Raw genomic sequence first — 21,862 nt, forward strand, 5'->3', positions numbered from 1 at the left:
ATATTTACTCTGTTATTATCTTTATTGTTCTCTTGAAAACTGCGAACTCTGGAAATTTGTGTTAATTCACTATTTAAAATTAAAACCAAATGTTTAATCAAAAGTAAAACTACAACATATTAATATTTTTAATATTAATATTAAGAATAATAAGAACGTAAGCCTATCCTGCTTCTTTTTCTCTAATTACCTGTTTATAAATACAAATTAGGATATATAAACACAAATTTGATAATCTAATATCTCAAATTTGATAATCTAATGATCTAATATCCCATTTCACAGGATTATTATTATTATTATTATTATTATTATTATTTATTATTATTATTATTATTATTATTATTATTATTATTATTATTATTATTATTATTATTATTATTATTATTATTATTATAATAATAATAATAATAATACATGGAATCAGGAGAGAACATGAAATGTAATGGTGATCTATTAGCCTCCACTAGCAAAGGTATAGCACAAGAATATCTTCCAATATTTCTGAGTGTATGAAGTGATTACTGAGCTCAAAATACCTCATACCATTTGGTCTGAAATCACTGATAACAGGACAATCACAGATATAGTGTTGGAGAGTATGTTCTAGCTCTTGTTCACATAGTTTACAATTGGAATGGTCACCGTAATTTATATAACTTTTATTATTTTTAAAACAAAAAACGAGGTGAATCGTAATCCGGCTTAAGCATCCGATTTTTTGACCACGAACGGAAATGTAAACAAATTTTCTCAAGAAACTTCTGTCAACTTGTCTGCTGTCTATATTAGTAATAATATTTAGCTACGCTTTTGTTTATAGTTGTATTTTGTTACAAAAAGTGATTATTTGTAATTGAAGAGACTCATATATTGCTGTTATGTATATGACATAAGCTGCAGTAGTATTCTAAAGGTATCTCTGTATCAGGATAGCTTATAGGTAGTGGTTATCTTATCTTGTAATAAACTGTGGACAGTGCTTGAGTCATGTACGTGCATTGAGTGTGTGTGTACACTCTTAAGTTGTACCAGTGGGCATTTACCTATTTTTTACAGGATTTACCTGGGGGCCACAACAAGGACAGGAAGCCGGTAGCTTGTCGAAGGTTCCCCCTCCCCCCCATAGCCTTGAAGATTTTTTCCAGGTATATTTTGAAACACAACACAGTTTGGGCAGTTACAGTTTCGGCGGGTAGGCAGTTCCATGGGTTAATAACCCTGTGGGTGAAAAAGCATCTCCTGTTTCCGTTCCTACATTGTGGCTTGTTGAGCTTGAAACCGTTGCTCCTAATTTGTGTTACATCTGACTTTTTGAAGAAAATATCCGGATCAACACCCTATAACTTGTTCAGTATTTTATCAACTTAAATGAGATCTGCCCTGTCATGCCTGGTTTGCAGTGTTGCAAACCTTCCTGTGGCCCTGTGGCCTTCAAGCGTTCCTGATACAAGAGATGACTTAGCTCTGGATTGACTTTTGTTGCCTGGTGTTACACCTGCTCCAGAGCAGCTATGTCCTGAAAAGGTGGTCTCCATGCTTGGATACAATAATCCAAATGCACATCTCACTAATGTCTAGCACCAGTTGACACCATCTTCATTTATATATGGTATTGTAGAGTTGCAACATATTCATGTATACATGTGGTACTCTAGTACATACTGTATAGAGGAATACTCTGCATATTATATACTTGTAATAATACTAATTTTGAACAAATTCACAAGAGCCTTGATGAGGATTCGAAACTATGCACTGGATGTTCCTAGACAGGCTCTAGTCATCTGTACCACGACACGACTAATTTTAATAATTAAGGTCACAGCACGTTTGTATAAAATGATTAAATTATCGGTTATGAAACCCTTGGATCACACATTATTATGGACATATAATATACAGTACAGTACATGCATAATTTTCCATAATTACGGTACTGTACGGTATTTATGGTGATTTGTGAATTACAGTACTTTATATTAGTTGCAAAGCTCTCAGTTCTCAGAGCCTTAAGACTGTAGATTTACTTTAATCTTATTCTTTAATCATGAGAATAATATGTAAAATCTTTATTTAGTTTCATATGTTGGACATCAAAAAATAGCAATGATTGGTGTACTATGCCAAGTGAAGAAGGTGCAGCCAATGGGGAGGCATGCTGTTGCTGCAGGACGAAGATCTACCCCAAATGTTTTTAGAAAGTCTCTACACAAGACACCGTGCTCAGTGCGGGGCCTATCGGTGTCTTGTCATAAAGCTATGCCTTTTACTGAGGTTTGTTTGTACTGTACTTGTGTTATGTTTTGCTTAATGTGAGAAATAAATTGATCAGTTTCTAATGAAAGTGAATAACATCCATATTATATATGTTTAAAGGCAAATACTGTAAATAGATATATATTTACTGCAGTACGGTAGTGTCATTCATTATGATACATAAAAAATTAGAACTGCAGAATTTATACATATTATCCATTCTTTCCAAAGCAGAATATTAATATCCATCTTATATCCCTTTTAGTCATGATAAACATATATTACGTACATAATATAACTTGCTTCTAACTAGTCTTGGACTCCCTAACAAACATTTGCCTTTAAGGACGATTATCACTTGATGTAATACCAATTTAGAAGAAGAATTTGAAAGCCATATAATATCTAAATTATAATTGCATTATATGTAATGATACTTGAAAATCCTGTTACATATTTTTTTGGTTATATTTCTTATCATGCTTGCTCTAGGCTGACTCAGCTAGCGGGCCTAGGATGAAAGCGTGGCAGACATCTCGTTACGATGGAGTTGATGGGCTTTCACTTTGTTCTGTGAGGACACCGGCAGTCCTAGACCCTGGAGATCTGCTTGTGCGGGTCCATGCTGCCTCTGTAAATCCTATTGACACAAAAATTATTAGTAATTACTGGTATTCATTTTGTATTAATTTTGCTTGATTACAGAGTGTGACATTTCATTAATATTTGAATTCTGCCTTGTTTATTGAATTCGAAATATAATACAGTATGAAGTAATGTTTACCAGTTGATTTTCTGCATAAAATAATGTTAAAAACTAGTACAGCATCATTTAAAAAAATAATAAATATGTACTGCATAGCACATGCAAAATTTAGATAGTGTATATATACTGTATACTGTACTATACTGAATATGCTGTATGTACAATAACCAGTGTGAGTGGGAAATAATGAAAGATTATTGTAATGAATAAAACAAAATAATCCAGAATGATTCCATAATTATAAAACTAGCTAAATAATTCCAGAGGGTTATGGTGATAAAGTTTTGAATATGATGCGGGCAATGGATCGTGTTAAGCAAGGAACGTTTAAAGAAGAGGAAAGGAAGTTTCCATTAACAGGTTTGTATTAAGGAACTTAATAAATGGGATAATTTGGATTTATAATCTTCATACTTTAACGCTTCTTATTTTGGACTGTGCAGGTTGATGGAGCTCTACAATACATTTTTAAACACAATTATCTATTTATTTATTTATTTATTTATTTATTTATTTACTTATATATTCATAAATTTTGATATAAACACATACACGTGACATGCGAATCATACATGCCAAATATAGCTTTTGCTACCTCACTATTTCTGTTTTACTTTAGTTGTATGTTTTACATTTAGAGAATGTTCATAGCAAAGCAGCTCTCATTATTTGTATAAAAAAAGGCTTTGAAATGAAAAACTAATTTCTGAGCAGATCATTTGGGTTGCACACTAATGTAAAATCCATCATAACCATAGGACAGGATCATGCACAGTCAGGCAGGTGAGTGGAGCCCAAGTTTTAGAGAAAGAAAATTAGCATACACTAAACATGTGCCTGATGACTTAAAAAGTCATGAAAAGAAGGCACACACTTTAGACATAAAACATCTCTAAGAAGGAGGAAACCAATCTAAGCTTTGTGAAACCCAGTGTTGTGCAACAACACTAATTGAATGAGAAATAGTGTGTAACTTAGAGTAGCAGTGTATGTGTTTAAAGAAACATATTTAATTTTTTATGTTACAAGAAAGAATGCTAAATACTTCCTGCATAGGCATGTGCAGCAGCCATAGTGTACCACCACACACCTCTCCGGGAGGAGGCAGCTAAGTCACTGACATAGACCACATGGAACATGACACAAGGTTCCACGTTCCACACAGAAAAAGCAGCCTGACTCATTGACCCTAAACATGGAATTGTTAAACAATTGTGACATCAAGACACAAAGACTTGTGAACCCACAAAAGAAGCATTATATATACAATATAAGTATAGACCCACTGACCACCAAAAACTAAGATTAGAATGAAATTAGTAAGTTTAAATGAAATTCATCCTCTCCTGTTGACTGACATGAGACATAATCAAGAAGAATGAGGTGGCTGGTTAGGGAACCATGTTGTGAGGATAATGTGGCAGGTTTGCATAGGTGGGGGTGGCTGGTCAGTAGGTAGTTAGTGAGAGCCCTACATTGGCAGTCACTTGTAATGACAAGGAAGGCTTGGAAGGGTTTTTTGAAAGAACTACAGGTACAGTAATTGAAAATATCCCTATGGTGCTGGTGAGAGAATATCATCCTGTCTTAATACATAATCCTGTTCTTTGGACATAGTGGCTTTAGAATTTTGAATATATTTAAAAAAAATATATCAATGTTTTTGTTTATGATTTTTTAACAAAGTAATATGTTGTAAAAGAAGTAGTAAGTATGGACAATTAGGTAATTATTTGGTTACACAAAAACAGGTGTTAAAGATAAATTAACTTTCTAGCTAGGGTTTCTTTGAATTTTTCAGGTGGGCGAGACTTTGCAGGAGAGGTGGTATGTGTGGGTCAAAACGTAAAGGGTGTGGTGGCTGGTGACCAAGTGCTTGGTGTAGTCAGTCCCCAACATCAAGGTTCACATGCGGAGTATGTTGTAACTGCAGCATGCAATGTAAGTTGGGAAATGGAATCGAGTCTTCTCCCCAGGAAAATATTTGTAGCAAATATATTTCTAACCCACAAAAGTTATTTGTTATGTGTGTATGAGTTTAAACATTTACTTTTTAGTTATTTTAATACAGATTAATTTATTTACAGTACCTAATTTACCTTTTGAGTGTAAGAATCAGAGTTTTCATATTGTAAAAATTCCACATTTTGCTATAGTTCAAATAAGTTTATTGAAAAAAAGAAATACATCTCAAAAAGGATAGAGTAGCTTAGGCTATTTCTACCCTTGATTTTGCTATAGCATGAATTATGAAAAAATATTAATTGTTGTATCTATAATGCTGCCCAGTGAGGCAGTTTAAATACAGTTTCAGTCAGCTCACACTGTGCTCTGGTAAACCTTCAGCATAAGTGCATTTGAACAATAAAACACTTATCTGAACATTAATACAATTGTGTATGAATTTATCCTCAGGTTTAAACACTACCCTCAGGTTAAACAGGGTAGCAATGTACTATAAACTACAGTATATAGTATTTGTATTTAGGCCTACCATGATGCAGATTTTGTTTAAACTATGAGTATAGCTACTGAATCAAGACATTCATTACTAAAGGTAGGGGGTCCAGAAACTTGAAACCCAATATGGCTGTGGAAGGCCATAGTCTATGGCCTTCCTCAGGTTTTGCAAAGTTAGTGTGAATTCTGTTCAATGGTGTCCAGATGTAAAGTGTACAGACAGACTAACTTTTCAGTTTATCATTATAGATTTATTATAATTATCCAAATACTGTAATAACTTCTTCAAAATCAATGAAATTATATAGAAAATTGAATTGTATTCTGAAAATTGAAAACATTTCTTTATCCTTATTAGCTGATTTTCTGCATATTAAAATGATTGTAATGAAAGAAATTTTTTGCAATATAAATACTGTACATTTAAATTATTTTTGTAATTATTCAGAACTCAAATTTTATAGTGCAATGTAATACTAACCTAAATTCAATATATTTGTGGCAGGTTTGTTTGAAGCCAGAGAATGTTAGTACTGAAGAAGCTGCATCCATCCCATATGCGGGTCTAACAGCATGGAGTGCTGTAACACTGACAGGCATGGTGACCGCCACTACCGCCCCACAGTCTCGTATCTTGATTATCGGCGCCTCAGGGGGTGTGGGAATCTTCCTCTGTCAGCTCCTCTCATCATGGGGTGCTGAGGTCACTTTGATTGGTTTAATTACAACCTGTTATATTACTGAGTAAGAAGTAGAGTGACATTCCTACATTATTAAATTACAGGAAATAGTGTACTGTACTAAGCAAATATTACATTATCTTATATTAATAACACTAATTTGTTGTGTCAGGGGACAGGCAGACAGTGTTTATATACCTTGGATAACCTCCCAAGGTCAAACTACTGACACTCACCAGGGTGTAACCCCACAACAAGCTGACTAACTCCTGGTTATTTATTTACTGCTAGGTGAACATTAGGAGCATTAGGTGATACTAATGTAGAAAATGTGCCCAACCATTTTTCTCCTTCCTGGAATACGAACTGGGAATTCTCGACTGGGTTAAGAGTGAACCCAATTGTTTGTCAGCTCTATTTAAAAGTATTGTACTTTATAAATATATAATAATCATGACTGTGTGTCTAGTACTTTCAACAAGGCTGTAACTTAGAATACTGTGGGTTTGAAAGGAGAATTTCTGAAAATGGCACTTATTTGAAGACAATGGGAGACTTTAGAGAAAACAGATATGTACATTATTAGAAAATTATTAACAAATTACTTGGTATGCAGAACAAATCTTAGTGATTTAGTATGTTAGCAGCATTTGACTCTGCATAATAGTGTGTCTTTGGCTGGCGATCCTTTTAACAAGTAGAGGGTTACATGGATTCATGTTGCTGTTAATGAGGAATGTAGTAGACTCAATACTGCTGTATATCAAAGATCAAGAATTGCTAGGTGTTGGTCAATCTTTGTTTAGATCAACATTAACTTTGTCAAATGCAAGTAAATCTCATTGGATCATGGCAGAAATATTCCTAAGCTCATCTGGCATTAAAAGCTTCATGTATTACAGGTTGTTGGCCTCTGCTCTTCAGATGCACAAGGTATGGTGGCAAGTTTTGGTGTAGAAACAATGGATTATAGAGATGCAGCTACCAAAAGTATGCTTATTGCAGATGGAGGGTAAGTGAAAAGCAGATACAGCACATGGCATTTGATTTTGTAAATTCTTACTTGTAGCTTATTGTGAGATAGATGCATGTGTGTACAAAAAAATAATAAATAATAAATAAAATAAATAAATATAAATCCCATTATAGAAAGATAAATTTGCATTCAAAAAATAATGAAAAAGGCAAAATATTGTCTTAACTGTTTATTTTATAAGAATATTATTTTCTCAACAGTTTTGATGTTGTGATTAATGCCTCTGGTGTTGAAGACTTAGACTACATGAAAGCACTGAAGCCCTGGAAGGGAGCTTCCTATGTTACGCTCACATCACCGTTGTTACGAAACATAGATGATCTGGGCATGATGGTTGGCCTTGTCAAGGTATTTCTTCACATACATTCATCATTTTATACATGAATATTCATCTATATCTAACATCACGTTCTATCCATCTATATATATGATTTAACATTGTATAGCTTAATTACCTGTTTTATTTACAGTTGCATGCCTTGGCTTTTACTACTATATGGTATATATCTTATCTCATGCCCACATTATGATATTTCTAAACCACTGTGAGGTTGAAACACATAAATGCAATGGAAGGGATACTAACCACACTTGATGTAATAAGGAAATGACATTCAAGATTCAATGGCATATTTGTCTAATGGACATGCCCTTACACAAGCTAGAGGTTTAGATTACCAGGCATGATATTATAACTTGCCACATACATGTGAGAACAAACTGAATGTTTGTATGTATACTAAACACTTTTTTTATAACTTTTTTCAGAGTACAAAGGACCTTTTGTGGAGGAATGTTACTTCCTTGTCAGAAGGGCGAACTTACAAATGGTCCTTCTATACGCCCAACCCATGTGCCCTAAAGCAAATCACAGAAATGTTAGCCAGTCAGAAGGTAGGGTTTAATATCATTATTCTCATTAGGTGTTTTGGTATTTTTGTTTATTAAAAATAATGATACTGTAGTAATGTAAGTACAGTACTGTATAATTTTAGCTATATTTATTTTTAAATTTCTCCTTGAATAGTGAAAATTATATATGCATTTTCTTACAACTAATGGCCATGAACCATCAGGGATTCAGGGAGCTGAAAAGTTTAAGGTACCATGTGTAGTTAATTTAGTGACTACATAGGGTCTTGTGAAGTTTATAGCACTTTGACAGTGATTCAAGGCATGTAATTACTTATTGTGTTTGTTCCTATGGGGATGGGAGCTATGTACGTCATGTTTCATATTTCCTATATTCATAGTTCATGGTGCTTTGACAAGGGTTGCAAGGCATGTAACACACAGTCGATGTTCCATAGGTGTAAGTATAACATGTTAAACTTGCAAACATGTTCCTTTAAGTTCTTTTTAGGGTGGCTATGCAATGCAATGCAAAACTGAGAGGAAATATTGCTTAATTTTAGAGTTAGCATTAGAATGAGAATATACTCATAAGATGCTAAATTGCTCTGTATGGAACATCATAGAAAATGTTCTTTGATATCCTGGATCATAATACAGTAGCGAATGTTTTTTGATATCCTGAATCATTATAGAGATTTTTTAAAAATTAAATACATGATCTAGAGCAATCTTGGGATATTTAAGAATACATTATAATTAATGAATTAGATACCATATTCCCCACATGCTCTGCAGTGTTCAGTGATACATTTGGTTGTTCAGAGGGGTTAAAAGATTCTTATAATGATGTTTTGGTATCCTGAAATTTCTTTTTTGTATTCAGACTTGATGAATGTAAGGTAATACACACTAAATATTGTTTTTAATTATTTATTTTATTTATTTATTTATATATTATATTCAGGAAGGTACATTGGGTTCATGAGAATACATAGCATTAATGATTTTACATTCTTGTAAAGTCACTAACATTCATAGCATTTCGGGCAGGTCCTTAATCTAACATAAGTTTAAGTAGGTAATTTGTAGCAAATTATGGGTTGGGTGTCTAATTTTCAGCAACATTATTATGACTTATTTTCTGCATTAATTACTTCTTAGAGTGTTAAGAGTTGTAAGAATTGGAAATGTCTACTGATTAAAATGTTCTCCTTAATTTCAGATTCGACCAGTGGTTGATAAAGTCTTTCCATTTACTGAAACGCCAGAAGCATATAGTTATGTTATTAATGGTCATGCTAGAGGAAAGACTGTTATTAGCATGTCTCAATAAGAGGGGATGAATGAGAGACAAGATAAAAAGCAAATTAATTACTATAACCAAAACTTCTGTATATAGTTGAAGATAATAAATATATGAATTGACTCTATTTTTGTCTTTTGCCCTATGAAACTTATTGCACATAATGGTCAGAGTACAGAGGGGGTTATGTATTTATAAGAAGGCAAAGGACTACTATTAAGGGTCCCGGTAGTACAGTTGGGTTCGTTCTTGACTCACAATCGAGAATTCCGGGTTCGAATCCTGGGCGAGACAGAAATGGTTGGGTGCACTTCCTATCGCCTAATGCCCCTGTCCACCTAGCAGTAAGTAGGTACTCAGGAGTTAGTCAGCTTGTTGTGGGGTTGCATCCTGGGCGGGGTCAGTAATTCGATCTTGGGGGTGGGGCGCGAGACCTCGATATGAGCTTGACGAGTATGAATTCACTCTGGCTTCTTGTCATTTGACACAATAAATTATTGGTGTCTTTTTTCCTAAAAGGCATGCCTTGTCCATGCTATGCCATACTTTGTCCATGCTATGCCATGCCTTGCCTATGCTGTGCCATGCCTCGTCCATGCTATGCCATGCCTTGTCCATGCTGTGCCATGCCTTGTCCATGCTATACCATGCCTTGTCCATGCTATGCCATACTTTGTCCATGCTATGCCATGCCTTGCCTATGCTGTGCCATGCCTTGTCCATGCTATGCCATGCCATGTCCATGCTATGCCATGCCTTGTCCACGCTGTCCATGCTATGCCATACCTTGTCCATGCTATGCTATGCCTTGTCCATGCTATACCATGCCTTGTCCATGCTATGCCATGCCTTATCCATTCTGTGTCATGCCCATGGCTTACATTTCTCTTGATGTAACATTCCTTGCCATGACATCCATCCTAAGTGCTGTGGCATGCATAAATACTGCCATGACATGTCTTCCCCTGCCACAGCATGCTTTTCCCTGCTCTGGCATTCCTTCCACATGCTGTGACATGCATAACCAGTGGCATGGCTTCCCACTTGATGTGGCAAAATCTTAAAAAAAAAGATAAGAATAAGAGCCGGCTAAGTTATATTACGAGAAAGGGATATAACCTACGAGTATTCAGATAAAAAGCAACAACCTGTCAAGATGGTATTTTTTTGTTTGGTCATAGTAGTAAACATCCCTAGAGTAAAGTGAAGTAATCACGGAAACTGCGACACGTATGAAACTGAAATTGAAATAAGTTTATTGAGGTAAAATACACACAAAGGGATGAGGTAGCTCAAGCTATTTTCACCCCGTTCAGTACAACGTGTTCATACATATATAGACACACATCACAAACAATAAACATTTTGCCGAACATTGTGAGAGATAAACATATACAATTCCTGCAACACGTATGTGATAAGCCTGAAACTGAGTTGGATATGGGCATTCCAATCTCTGCTGTAAAAGCTACAATATTTTATGAAATTATGGAAGCCAGAAGAGCAGTTACTGACACTCAAAATGCCAGACAGCACGAGTATGAAGAGCTATGAAATATTTAGAACCGAGAATTATATGTACGGGCAGCCTTAAACATCCACTAGACTGTGTGACATTGTAATTGCCAGAATTAGGCTGGGTTATCGATATCTAAGGCATGAGGCTGCAGGTAATGAATCCCCCAATGGTGAACATTGCAATTGTAAATTATGTGAACAAGAGCTGGGACATATTCTCCAACACTATATCCGTGATTGTTCTGTTATCAGTGACTTCATACCAAATAGTATGAGGTACTTTGAGCTCTGAAATTAGTTCATACACTCAGGAATATTGGAAAATATTCGTGTGCTGTACCCAAATTTTGCCAGTGGAGGCTAATAGATCAGCCATACATTTCATGGTCTCTCCTGATTCCACGTATAACTGGCCGTCCTGTGAGGTGGGAATGTTGGATGAGCTTGTAACAGGTTTTTGATTTACATTGTATAATCTTTCATACAGAATAGGCTAGCAGCACTTTGCTGTGTATACCCTAAGCTTGTTAATAAAAAAAATTGGTAATAAAGTTCATTATTGCACCTTGCTTATCTAAACAAATATTTCTGAATCCTTTGGTACATATTTCGGGCAACAGAGAAAAATAAATTCATGTTTCCTTAGACCATTGTTCACAGAGATATATGCCCGAAACGCTATGCATATTAGTGGCTGTACATATTATATGTACTAGCTCGATCTATAAATCCAACATTATGTTTGTACCTCATCATTAAATATGTACTTTTATCTGAATAACCATTTGAATTGAATTTTGAATTTGGAAGACAGGGCGTGTGTGTGTCAGGACCCTGCGGCGGGCGGGAAAATGGGCGGGAAGTATAAAAGCCGGTGGCGGCGGCGCCCATGGGGCAGTCCACGTGGGTCTTCAGCACAGGTAAGTTGTGCCGCCGTGAACTCTCCCTTTTGACTTGAATTTTTATATTTTTAGGATGTGATTTGTTTTTATTTCAGGTTACATGTTAATAGAGTAATGTCAGGAAGGATATTTGAGTGGCTTTAGTAAGGTTTATTATACTATTGTGTCACTATTCAGTTCCGCCGGCATCATGTCCTCCCGTCCCGCCTGCATCACCCCCCCCCTTTCCCGCCTGCATCAACCCCCCTTTCCCGCCTGCATCACCCCCCCCTTTCCCGCCTGTATCACCCCCCCCTTTCCCGCCTGCATCAACCCCCCCTTTCCCGCCTGTATCACCCCCCCTTTCCCGCCTGCATCACCCCCCCTTTCCCGCCTGCATCACCCCCCCCCTTTCCCGCCTGCATCACTCCCCTTTCCCGCCTGCATCACCCCCCCCCCCTTTCCCGCCTGTATCACCCCCCCCCTTTCCCGCCAGCATCACCCCCCCCTTTCCCGCCTGCATCACCCCCCCCCTTTCCCGCCTGCATCACCACCCCCCTTTCCCGCCTGCATCACCCCCCCCTTTCCCGCCTGCATCACCCCCCCTTTCCCGCCTGCATCACCCCCCCTTTCCCGCCTGCATCACCCCCCCTTTCCCGCCTGCATCACCCCCCCCTTTCCCGCCTGCATCACCCCCCCTTTCCCGCCTGCATCACCCCCCTTTCCCGCCTGCATCACCCCACCCTTTCCCGCCTGCATCACCCCCCCTTTCCCGCCTGCATCACCCCCCCCCCACTTTCCCGCCTGCATCACCCCCCCTTTCCCGCCTGCATCACCCCTCCTTCCTCGCCTGCATCACCCCCCCCACTTTCCCGCCTGCATCACCCCCCCTTTCCCGCCTGCATCACCCCCCCTTTCCCGCCTGCATCACACCCCCCCTTTCCCGCCTGCATCACCCCCCCCTTTCCCGCCTGCATCACCCCCCCTTTCCCGCCTGCATAACCCCCCCTTTCCCGCCTGCATCACTACCCCCCTTTCCCGCCTGCATCACCCCCCCTTTCCCGCCTGCATCACCCCCCCCTTTCCCGCCTGCATCACCCCCCCTTTCCCGCCTGCATCACTACCCCCCTTTCCCGCCTGCATCACCCCCCTTTCCCGCCTGCATCACTACCCCCCTTTCCCGCCTGCATCACCCCTCCTTTCCCGCCTGCATCACCCCCCCACTTTCCCGCCTGCATCACTACCCCCCTTTCCCGCCTGCATCACCCCCCCACTTTCCCGCCTGCATCACCCCCCCCCCACTTTCCCGCCTGCATCACCCCCCCACTTTCCCGCCTGCATCACCCCCCCCCCTTTCCCGCCTGCATCACCCCTCCTTTCCCGCCTGCATCACCCCCCCCCCACTTTCCCGCCTGCATCACCCCACCTTTCCCGCCTGCATCACCCCCACTTTCCCGCCAGCATCACCCCCCCCCCCACTTTCCCGCCAGCATCACCCCCCCCCCACTTTCCCGCCAGCATCACCCCCCCCCACTTTCCCGCCAGCATCACCCCCCCCCACTTTCCCGCCAGCATCACCCCCCCCCCACTTTCCCGCCAGCATCACCCCCCCCACTTTCCCGCCAGCATCACCCCCCCCCACTTTCCCGCCAGCATCACCCCCCCCACTTTCCCGCCTGCATCACCCCCCCCCTTTCCCGCCTGCATCACCCCCCCTTTCCCGCCTGCATCACCCCCCCCCCTTTCCCGCCTGCATCACCCCCCCCTTTCCCGCCTGCATCACCCCCCCCCCTTTCCCGCCTGCATCACCCCCCCCCTTCCCGCCTGCATCACCCCCCCCTTCCCGCCTGCATCACCCCCCCCCTTCCCGCCTGCATCACCCCCCCCCCTTCCCGCCTGCATCACCCCCCCCTTCCCGCCTGCATCACCCCCCCTTCCCGCCTGCATCACCCCCCCCTTCCCGCCTGCATCACCCCCCCTTCCTGCCTGCATCACCCCCCCCCTTCCCACCTGCATCACCCCTCCTCTCCCGCCTACATCACCACCCCCTTTCCCGCCTACATCACCCCCCCCTTTCCCGCCTACATCACCCCCCCTTTCCCGCCTACATCACTCCCCATCCCCCCCCCCCTTTCCCGCCTGCATCACCCCCCCACTTCCCGCCTGCATCACCCCCCACTTTCCCGCCAGCATCACCCCCCCCACTTTCCCGCCAGCATCACCCCCCCCCACTTTCCCGCCAGCATCACCCTCCCCCCACTTTCCCGCCAGCATCACCCCCCCCCACTTTCCCGCCAGCATCACCCCCCCCCACTTTCCCGCCAGCATCACCCCCCCCACTTTCCCGCCAGCATCACCCCCCCCACTTTCCCGCCAGCATCACCCCCCCCCCCACTTTCCCGCCTGCATCACCCCCCCCCCTTTCCCGCCTGCATCACCCCCCCTTTCCCGCCTGCATCACCCCCCCCTTTCCCGCCTGCATCACCCCCCCCTTTCCCGCCTGCATCACCCCCCCCCTTTCCCGCCTGCATCACCCCCCCCTTCCCGCCTGCGTCACCCCCCCCTTCCCGCCTGCATCACCCCCCCCTTCCCGCCTGCATCACCCCCCCTTCCCGCCTGCATCACCCCCCCCTTCCCGCCTGCATCACCCCCCCCTTCCCGCCTGCATCACCCCCCCCTTCCTGCCTGCATCACCCCCCCCTTCCCACCTGCATCACCCCTCCTCTCCCGCCTACATCACCACCCCCTTTCCCGCCTACATCACCCCCCCTTTCCCGCCTACATCACCCCCCCTTTCCCGCCTACATCACTCCCCATCCCCCCCTCCCTTTCCCGCCTGCATCACCCCCCCACTTCCCGCCTGCATCACCCCCCCTTTCCCGTCTTCATCACCCCCCCTCTTTCCCGCCTGCCTCACCCCCCTCTTTCCCGCCTGCATCACCCCCCCCCTTTCCCGCCTGAATCACCCCCCTTTCCCGCCTGCATCACCCCCCCCCTTTCCCGCCTGCATCACCCCCCCCTTTCCCGCCTGAATCACCCCCCCTTTTCCGCCTGCATCCCCCCCCTTTCCGCCTGCATCACCCCCCTCTCCCGCCTGCATCACCCCCCCCTCTCCCGCCTGCATCACCCCCCCCCCCTCTCCCGCCTGCATCACCCCCCCCCCTCTCCCGCCTGCATCACCCCCCCTTTCCCGCCTACATCACCCCCCCTTTCTCTCCTACATCACCCCCCCCTTTCCCGCCTACGTACCCCCCCTTTCCCGCCTACATTACCCCCCCTTTCCCGCCTACATTACCCCCCCCTTTCCCGCCTACATCACCCCCCCTTTCCCGCCTACATCACCTTCCCTATTTCCCGCCTACATCACCCCCCCCCTTTCCCGCCTACATCACCCCCCCCCCCTTTCCTGCCTGCATCACCCCCCCCTTTCCTGCCTGCATCATCCCCCCTTTCCTGCCTGCATCATCCCCCCTTTCCCGCCTGCATCACCCCCCCCCACTTCCCGCCTTCATCACCCCCCCCCTTTCCCGCCTGCATCACCCCCCCCCTTTCCCGCCTGCATCACCCCCCCCCTTTCCCGCCTGCATCACCCCCCCCCTTTCCCGCCTGCATCACCCCCCCCCCTTTCCCGCCTGCATCACCCCCCCCCCCTTTCCCGCCTGCATCACCCCCCCCCCTTTCCCGCCGCATCACTCCCCCCACTTTCCCGCCTGCATCACCCCCCCTTTCCCGCCTGCATCCCCCCCTTCCCGCCAGCACCCCCCCTTGCCGCCTGCATCACCCCCCCCCTTGCCGCCTGCATCACCCCCCCTTCCCGCCTGCATCACCCCCCCCCTTCCCGCCTGCATCACCCCCCCCCCTTCCCGCCTGCATCACCCCCCCCCTTCCCGCCTGCATCACCCCCCCTTCCCGCCTGCATCACCCCCCCCTTCCCGCCTGCATCATCCCCCCCCCCTTGCCGCCTGCATCACCCCGCCCCCTTGCCGCCTGCATCACCCCCCCTTCCCGCATGCATCACCCCCCCCTTCCCGCGTGCATCACCCCCCCTTTCCCGCATGCATTACCCCCCTTCCCGCGTGCATCACCCCCCCCTGCCCGCCTACATAACTCCCCCCCTACCCGCCTGCATCACCCCCCCCCCCTCTCCCGCCTGCATCACCCCCCCCTACCCGCCTGCATCACCCCCCCCTTCCCGCCTGCATCACCCCCCCCTTCCCGCCTGCATCACCCCCCCCCCTTCCCGCCTGCATCACCCCCCATCCCGCCTGCTTTACCACCCTTCCCATCTGCGTCACCACCCGTCCCGTTTACGTCACCACCTGTTCCGCCTTCATTATCACCCGTCCTGCCTATATCACGATAGGACGATAGGTGAATATGGTCTAGAGAAGGACAATAACAATTTGTAGTACCTGATATCTTATTCCTATAAGATAGAGTAACACAGATACTGGCTTACACGCCCTTGCTGTAGGTAGTTAATAATCTTCATCAACCAGAATAGAGGAATTTACTGGAACAACCTTTAAAATGAGCGATATCCAGGAACTAGCAGATACCGTGTCATCTTCATTGTTAAAGCATTGTCTTTTATTAAAAATTTAATTGCCTTAGGCAAAAATTTCATTTATTATAAAGTTAAAATTAAAAAATACAGTACTAATTCAAATAATTCCATATATGAGATTTATTATTTTCAAGAAAGTGCTCTAAATTTGTCATTATGAATTTTGGTAGCCAAAATAATATATATATTAATTCTTCACATTTTCTTTCCAGATCGCCACTTCCTTGTCTAATCTACTTACTGAAAGATAAATGGAGATCGAACTTTTAAATTGGTGAAGACCGACAATGCGAAGATTCAAAAATAGGCGTGAGAGGGGTCGACTACTACTGTTAGTCGAAGTTTATAAGACGGGCACAGGAGCTGGTGCTCAATTCCTGCAAAAACAGTTGGTGTAGGTGAGTACACGATCAGCAACCTAATGGTCTGAGAACCAACTGGCAAAATTTTGGGTATGATATATATCGTGTAATCATTATGAAGTTTTGTATTTCAAATATAAAAATTCTGGCTCTTAGTTAATTTGTTGCAATGGGCAGAGGATATAAACTATTAAATAAAACGGTTTATATATTGTCTTATGTGGAAATCTTTAAACTTGTTTTGTAGGCCTATAATAATTTGCAACGAATTATTTTTGCAAAAGTTCATAATATATCCTGCATTTTTTCCTTTGGCTTCTGAAGAATGCTTTCCCCAGGGTGTAGTCCTGGGAACCACTTTTACTGAAATTTCTTATGTATGTACCAAACGTAGTCATGTTGTAACTGATTTTTCTTGTACATTTCTTTACCCTGGGTAGTCTTGGGGGAAGGTCTTAGCCCCAGGCAGTCCTGGGCCACACCTTTACCCCCAGGAAGTCTTGGTATGCCTTTAACCAGGGTTGCCCTGGTGCATATCATTACCCCGGGTAGTCGTGGACATGCCATTACCCTGGGTAGTCTTGGACATGCCATTACCCTGGGTAGTCTTGGACATGCCATTACCCTGGGTAGTCCAGGACATGCCATTACCCTGGGTAGTCCAGGACATGCCATTACCCTCGGTAGTCTTGGGCACGCCATTACCCTGGGTAGTCCTAGACACGCAATTACCCTGGGTAGTCCTGGGCACGCCATTATCGCAGGTAGTCCACGGGCATGCCTTTACCCTGGTTAATACAGGAGCATTCCATTACCCCGGATAGGCCTGGGTACACCTTTACTTCAGGACTTTACACCAGGTAGCCTCGGGGCTCACCTTGACCCCGAGTAGTCCTGGAGCATGCCTTGTCATGGGCACGCTTTTACCCTGGGTAGTCCTAGGGCATGCCTGTGCCCTAGGTAGTCCCAAGAATGTACATTTTCATGTAATAATTTATTTACACAATCATTTTCATATACGATTTGTACTAAATGATTTTGTCATTTTCTTTTACACCCCTAATAATTATATGAAGTATTTTCCTAACAGCGTAATTTGTTCCTTTACAGTGACTATTTTATAGTGGTTTATTGATTTTTCATTATTGTCTTGTCTATTTAGAAAGAAATATAAATGTATATGCAAACTTGTTTTCCATTGTAGTTTATTTATATAACCCTTTGCAGTTTATTTATATAACCCTTTGAAGTTTATTTATGTAACTCCTTGCAGTATATTTGTATAAATTCTTCATCCAATTTATATGAATACTTTCCTTACAGATAAATAATTTTTCTTACAGCCTATTCAAATCGATTTACTTGTATAAATATATTTTAGTGTTTTCCTTTCAGTTTGTACAGGTGTTTTATTTACAGGTTAATTATATAATGACTTATCTTACAGTCTCTTCATAAAATTGTGTGTAATTGCATTTAAGTTACAGCCTAATAATGCCATTTTCAGTAATTGTTATGTCCTTAGCCCCAGGCAGTCCTGGGGCACACCTTTACCCCCAGGAAGTCTTGGTATGCCTTTAACCAGGGTTGCCCTTGTGCATATCATTACCCCGGGTAGTTCTAGACGCCATTACCCTGGGTAGTCTTGGACATGCCATTACCCTGGGTAGTCTTGGACATGCCATTACCCTGGGTAGTCTTGGACATGCCATTACCCTGGGTAGTCTTGGACATGCCATTACCCTGGGTAGTCTTGAACATGCCATTACCCTGGGTAGTCCTGGACATGCCATTACCCAGGGTAGTCCAGGACATGCCATTACCCTCGGTAGTCTTGGGCACGCCATTAACCTGGGTAGTCCTAGACACGCCATTACCCTGGGTAGTCCTAGGCACGCCATTATCGCAGGTAGTCCAAGGGCATGCCTTTACCCTGGTTAATACAGGAGCATTCCATTACCCCGGATAGGCCTGGGTACACCTTTACTTCAGGACTTCACGCCAGGTAGCCTCGGGGCTCACCTTGACCCCGAGTAGTCCTGGAGCATGCCTTGTCATGGGCACGCTTTTACCCTGGGTAGTCCTAGGGCTTGCCTGTGCCCTAGGTAGTCCCAAGAATTTACATTATTTTCATGTAATAATTTATTTACACGATCATTTTCTTATACAATTTGTACTAAATGATTTTGTCATTTTCTTTTACACCCCTAATAATTATATGAAGTATTTTCCTAACAGCGTAATTTGTTCCTTTACAGTGACTATTTTATAGTGGTTTATTGATTTTTCATTATTGTCTTGTCTATTTAGAAAGAAATATAAATGTATATGCAAACTTGTTTTCCATTGTAGTTTATTTATATAACCCTTTGCAGTTTATTTATATAACCCTTTGAAGTTTATTTATGTAACTCCTTGCAGTTTATTTGTATAAATTCTTCATCTAATTTATATGAATACTTTCCTTACAGATAAATAATTTTTCTTACAGATAAATAATTTTTCTTACAGATAAATAATTTTTCTTACAGATAAATAATTTTTCTTACAGATAAATTTTTCTTACAGATAAATAATTTTTCTTACAGCTTATTCAAATTGATTTACTTGTATAAATATATTTAGCGTTTTCCTTTCAGTTTGTATAGGTGTTTTATTTACAGGTTAATTATATAATGCTTATCTTGCAGCCTCTTCATAAAATTGTGTGTAATTACATTTAATTGCAGCCTAATTGTCATTTTCAGTAATTGTTATGTATAATAACCTAAGATATTTATAATTGTTTTTCTTAAGCATAAGTATTTTTCCTTACTGTTTACATTTTTTTGACATTGTTATATGCATCCACATTGGGTTTTCCTAACGGCTTATCTCTTTATAATATTTTTCTCTTCACAGCTTCATTGCATAATTCTTGTAATGTTGAATAATCACTTTGAATATGTTTTTGTGTATCTTAATTCCTTTTATCTGTATTTTTTTAATATACAGTATATTCATTTTGTGACAGTTTATAATGACTGTATACTGTATTATTTCTCTTAATTAAGCATAAGTGTATTTTCTTGCAGCTTAATTAGTTTATATTAATATCATTTATTGCAACCTAATAGTGATTTCCATACACATTACCTACCATTGTAATCATTATACCCTACAGTTTTTCCCGGGTAAAATGTTCTCATTACAGCTGAAAGTATTTTTTATCAGTGATTGGTCTTTCTCAAAAAGGTAAGTTTAATAACAGTTCACTATACAGTTTTTAATTCTTGTGCAAATAATTGTATAGCAAACTTAATATAGCTCAAGATTTTGTTTTACATTTAAATATAAGTACAGCAAGTTTCTTGTAAATTTAAAAACAAATTGTCAACTATTAGTAGTAACTATTGTTAAATGTTATTAAAAGATATAAGTTTTCTGGTAAGCTTTTATAAAATGTTACAGATTTTCAGTCAATTGTATGAAAATGTTTGAACGAATTTCATATTTGCAGATTTGCTGTAATTATTGGTGGCTGAGGTTTTACGTACCCATAACAGTTCAGAAAGTGATGGAACCGTAGGTGGCTTTGAAGCAGAAGGCACCATGATCAGATGACAAGTAAGAGTACAAATATGCACAATATATAATGTGTGCAACGAGCTAGAGTTCATATAGGATTATAGGCATCATAAAATATGTAAAATAGGGTTAAATATTTGCTAATAAAAAGTACAGTAACATAGTAATAAATTAATTCTAGCAGTCTTTAACGATGTTGTAAACATTAAGTATCCTAATCCTACCCAACCTGCTGATTTTCCTTGGTAGAATTTTGTTCGATGAGGCTTTCTCAAATGAGATTGCCCGATGAAACATGCCTACCAAACCAACCTTGCCTAATAAACCTAATGATCCTACAGTAACCTTAATCTTCTCTTAACTACATTTTCCCACAGAATCCTGTATATAACATCGTTTTCCATTTTCTTGCTTGTTAGGTTAAATTTAAATTATATGGCAAGACGCTTGAGTCTATTGCTTCATCATCAGCTTAGCAGCAGGTTTCTTAATGCAGATGGTGGACATGTGCCCCAAATTCCTTTTCAGTTAATGAAGTCGCCAACCATAATTACGGATTCAGAGATTGGTATTGAAAATATAGCGCAGATGCTTTCTTGAAAGGACCCCTGTCCAAGTTATTTCTCAAAGAATGAACTCTGCCACTATATATTTCAAGAGCCTCATATTGCATTCTCAAGATAACACATCTGGCTATCTTTAGTGGATTCTCCATGTTTTCCAAGGATTGGACTTTCAGGAGAGGCCATCTGGCTTCCTTTTGTGGACTCTATCCATATTTTCCAAGGACTGGACTCAAACTATCATTGGACTCAAAAGATAACCCATCTGGGTTCCTTCTTTGGACTGTGTCCATGTTTCACAAGGATTGAACTACCAAATTCTTTGGATTCTCAAGATAACTCATCTTGCTTCCTTTATGGACTCTGTCCATGTTTTTCAAGGATTGAACTCAGGAGAGCCCATCTGGCTTCCTTTTTGGACTCTACATGTTTCCCAAGAATTGGACTGCCAACCTATAATCTGATTCAAGAGAACCCATCTAGCTTCCTTCTGTGGACTGTGTCCATGTTTCCTAAGGATTGGACTCTTAGGAGAGCCCATCTGGCTTCCTTTTGTGGACTACATATTTCCCAAGGATTGGATTGTCAAACTATCGTTTGACTCAAGAGAACCCATCTGACTTTGTTCGTGGACTCTGTTCATGTTTACCAAGGATTTTACTGCTAAACTATCATGATTTTGAAGAGAACTCATCAGGCCTCCTTTTATGGACTCTGTCCATGTTTTCCAAGGATTGGATTCTCAAGAGAACCCATCTGGCTTTCTTTTGTGGACATTGTCCCTGTTTACCAAGGATTAGACTCAAACTATCATTGGATTTTGAAGAGAACTCATCAAGCTTCCTTTTATGGACTACTTGTTTCCCAAGGATTGGACTCCAATTATCATTGGACTCAAGATAACCCATCTGGCTTCTTTCTGTGGACTGTGTCCATGATTCACGAGGATTGGACTGTACCAAATTCTTTGGATTCTCAAGATAACTCATCTTGCTTCCTTTGTGGACTCTGACCATGTTTTCTAAGGATTGGACTCTGGAGAGCA

The 21,862-nt window shown here is 41.9% G+C and overlaps 1 protein-coding gene across 4 annotated transcripts; it reads left to right on the top strand.

Annotated features, from left to right (window-relative positions):
• The first annotated feature begins 697 nt into the window (after positions 1 to 697).
• Positions 698 to 9,481, top strand: LOC123756384 (reticulon-4-interacting protein 1 homolog, mitochondrial). Of its 4 annotated transcripts, none has more exons than XM_045739497.2 (10): positions 698 to 791; positions 2,081 to 2,277; positions 2,752 to 2,920; positions 3,290 to 3,385; positions 4,827 to 4,966; positions 5,991 to 6,188; positions 7,068 to 7,177; positions 7,402 to 7,549; positions 7,970 to 8,095; positions 9,279 to 9,481. In XM_045739497.2, the coding sequence occupies exons 2-10, from the start codon at positions 2,110 to 2,112 to the stop codon at positions 9,387 to 9,389; spliced, it is 1,266 nt and encodes a 421-aa protein (XP_045595453.2). In that variant the 5' UTR covers positions 698 to 791; positions 2,081 to 2,109; the 3' UTR covers positions 9,390 to 9,481. The 4 variants fall into 4 exon arrangements, with proteins under 4 accessions (XP_045595453.2, XP_045595454.2, XP_045595452.2 ...); XM_045739498.2 differs by lacking the exon at positions 698 to 791 and adding an exon at positions 817 to 992; XM_045739496.2 differs by lacking the exon at positions 698 to 791 and adding an exon at positions 1,011 to 1,148.
• The last annotated feature ends 12,381 nt before the right edge of the window (positions 9,482 to 21,862 follow it).

Source organism: Procambarus clarkii, chromosome 25 (assembly GCF_040958095.1).
Source record: "Procambarus clarkii isolate CNS0578487 chromosome 25, FALCON_Pclarkii_2.0, whole genome shotgun sequence".
Taxonomy (NCBI): domain Eukaryota; kingdom Metazoa; phylum Arthropoda; class Malacostraca; order Decapoda; family Cambaridae; genus Procambarus; species Procambarus clarkii.

Bases quoted from the DNA above. Each gene is read 5' to 3' on its own strand.
- LOC123756384 (XM_045739497.2), top strand. From the start codon at position 2,110: ATGATTGGTGTACTATGCCAAGTGAAGAAGGTGCAGCCAATGGGGAGG. The intron at 2,921-3,289 runs GTAATTACTGGT...AAATAATTCCAG, and splicing joins TATTGACACAAAAATTATTA to AGGGTTATGGTGATAAAGTT. The intron at 3,386-4,826 runs GTTTGTATTAAG...TGAATTTTTCAG, and splicing joins AAGGAAGTTTCCATTAACAG to GTGGGCGAGACTTTGCAGGA.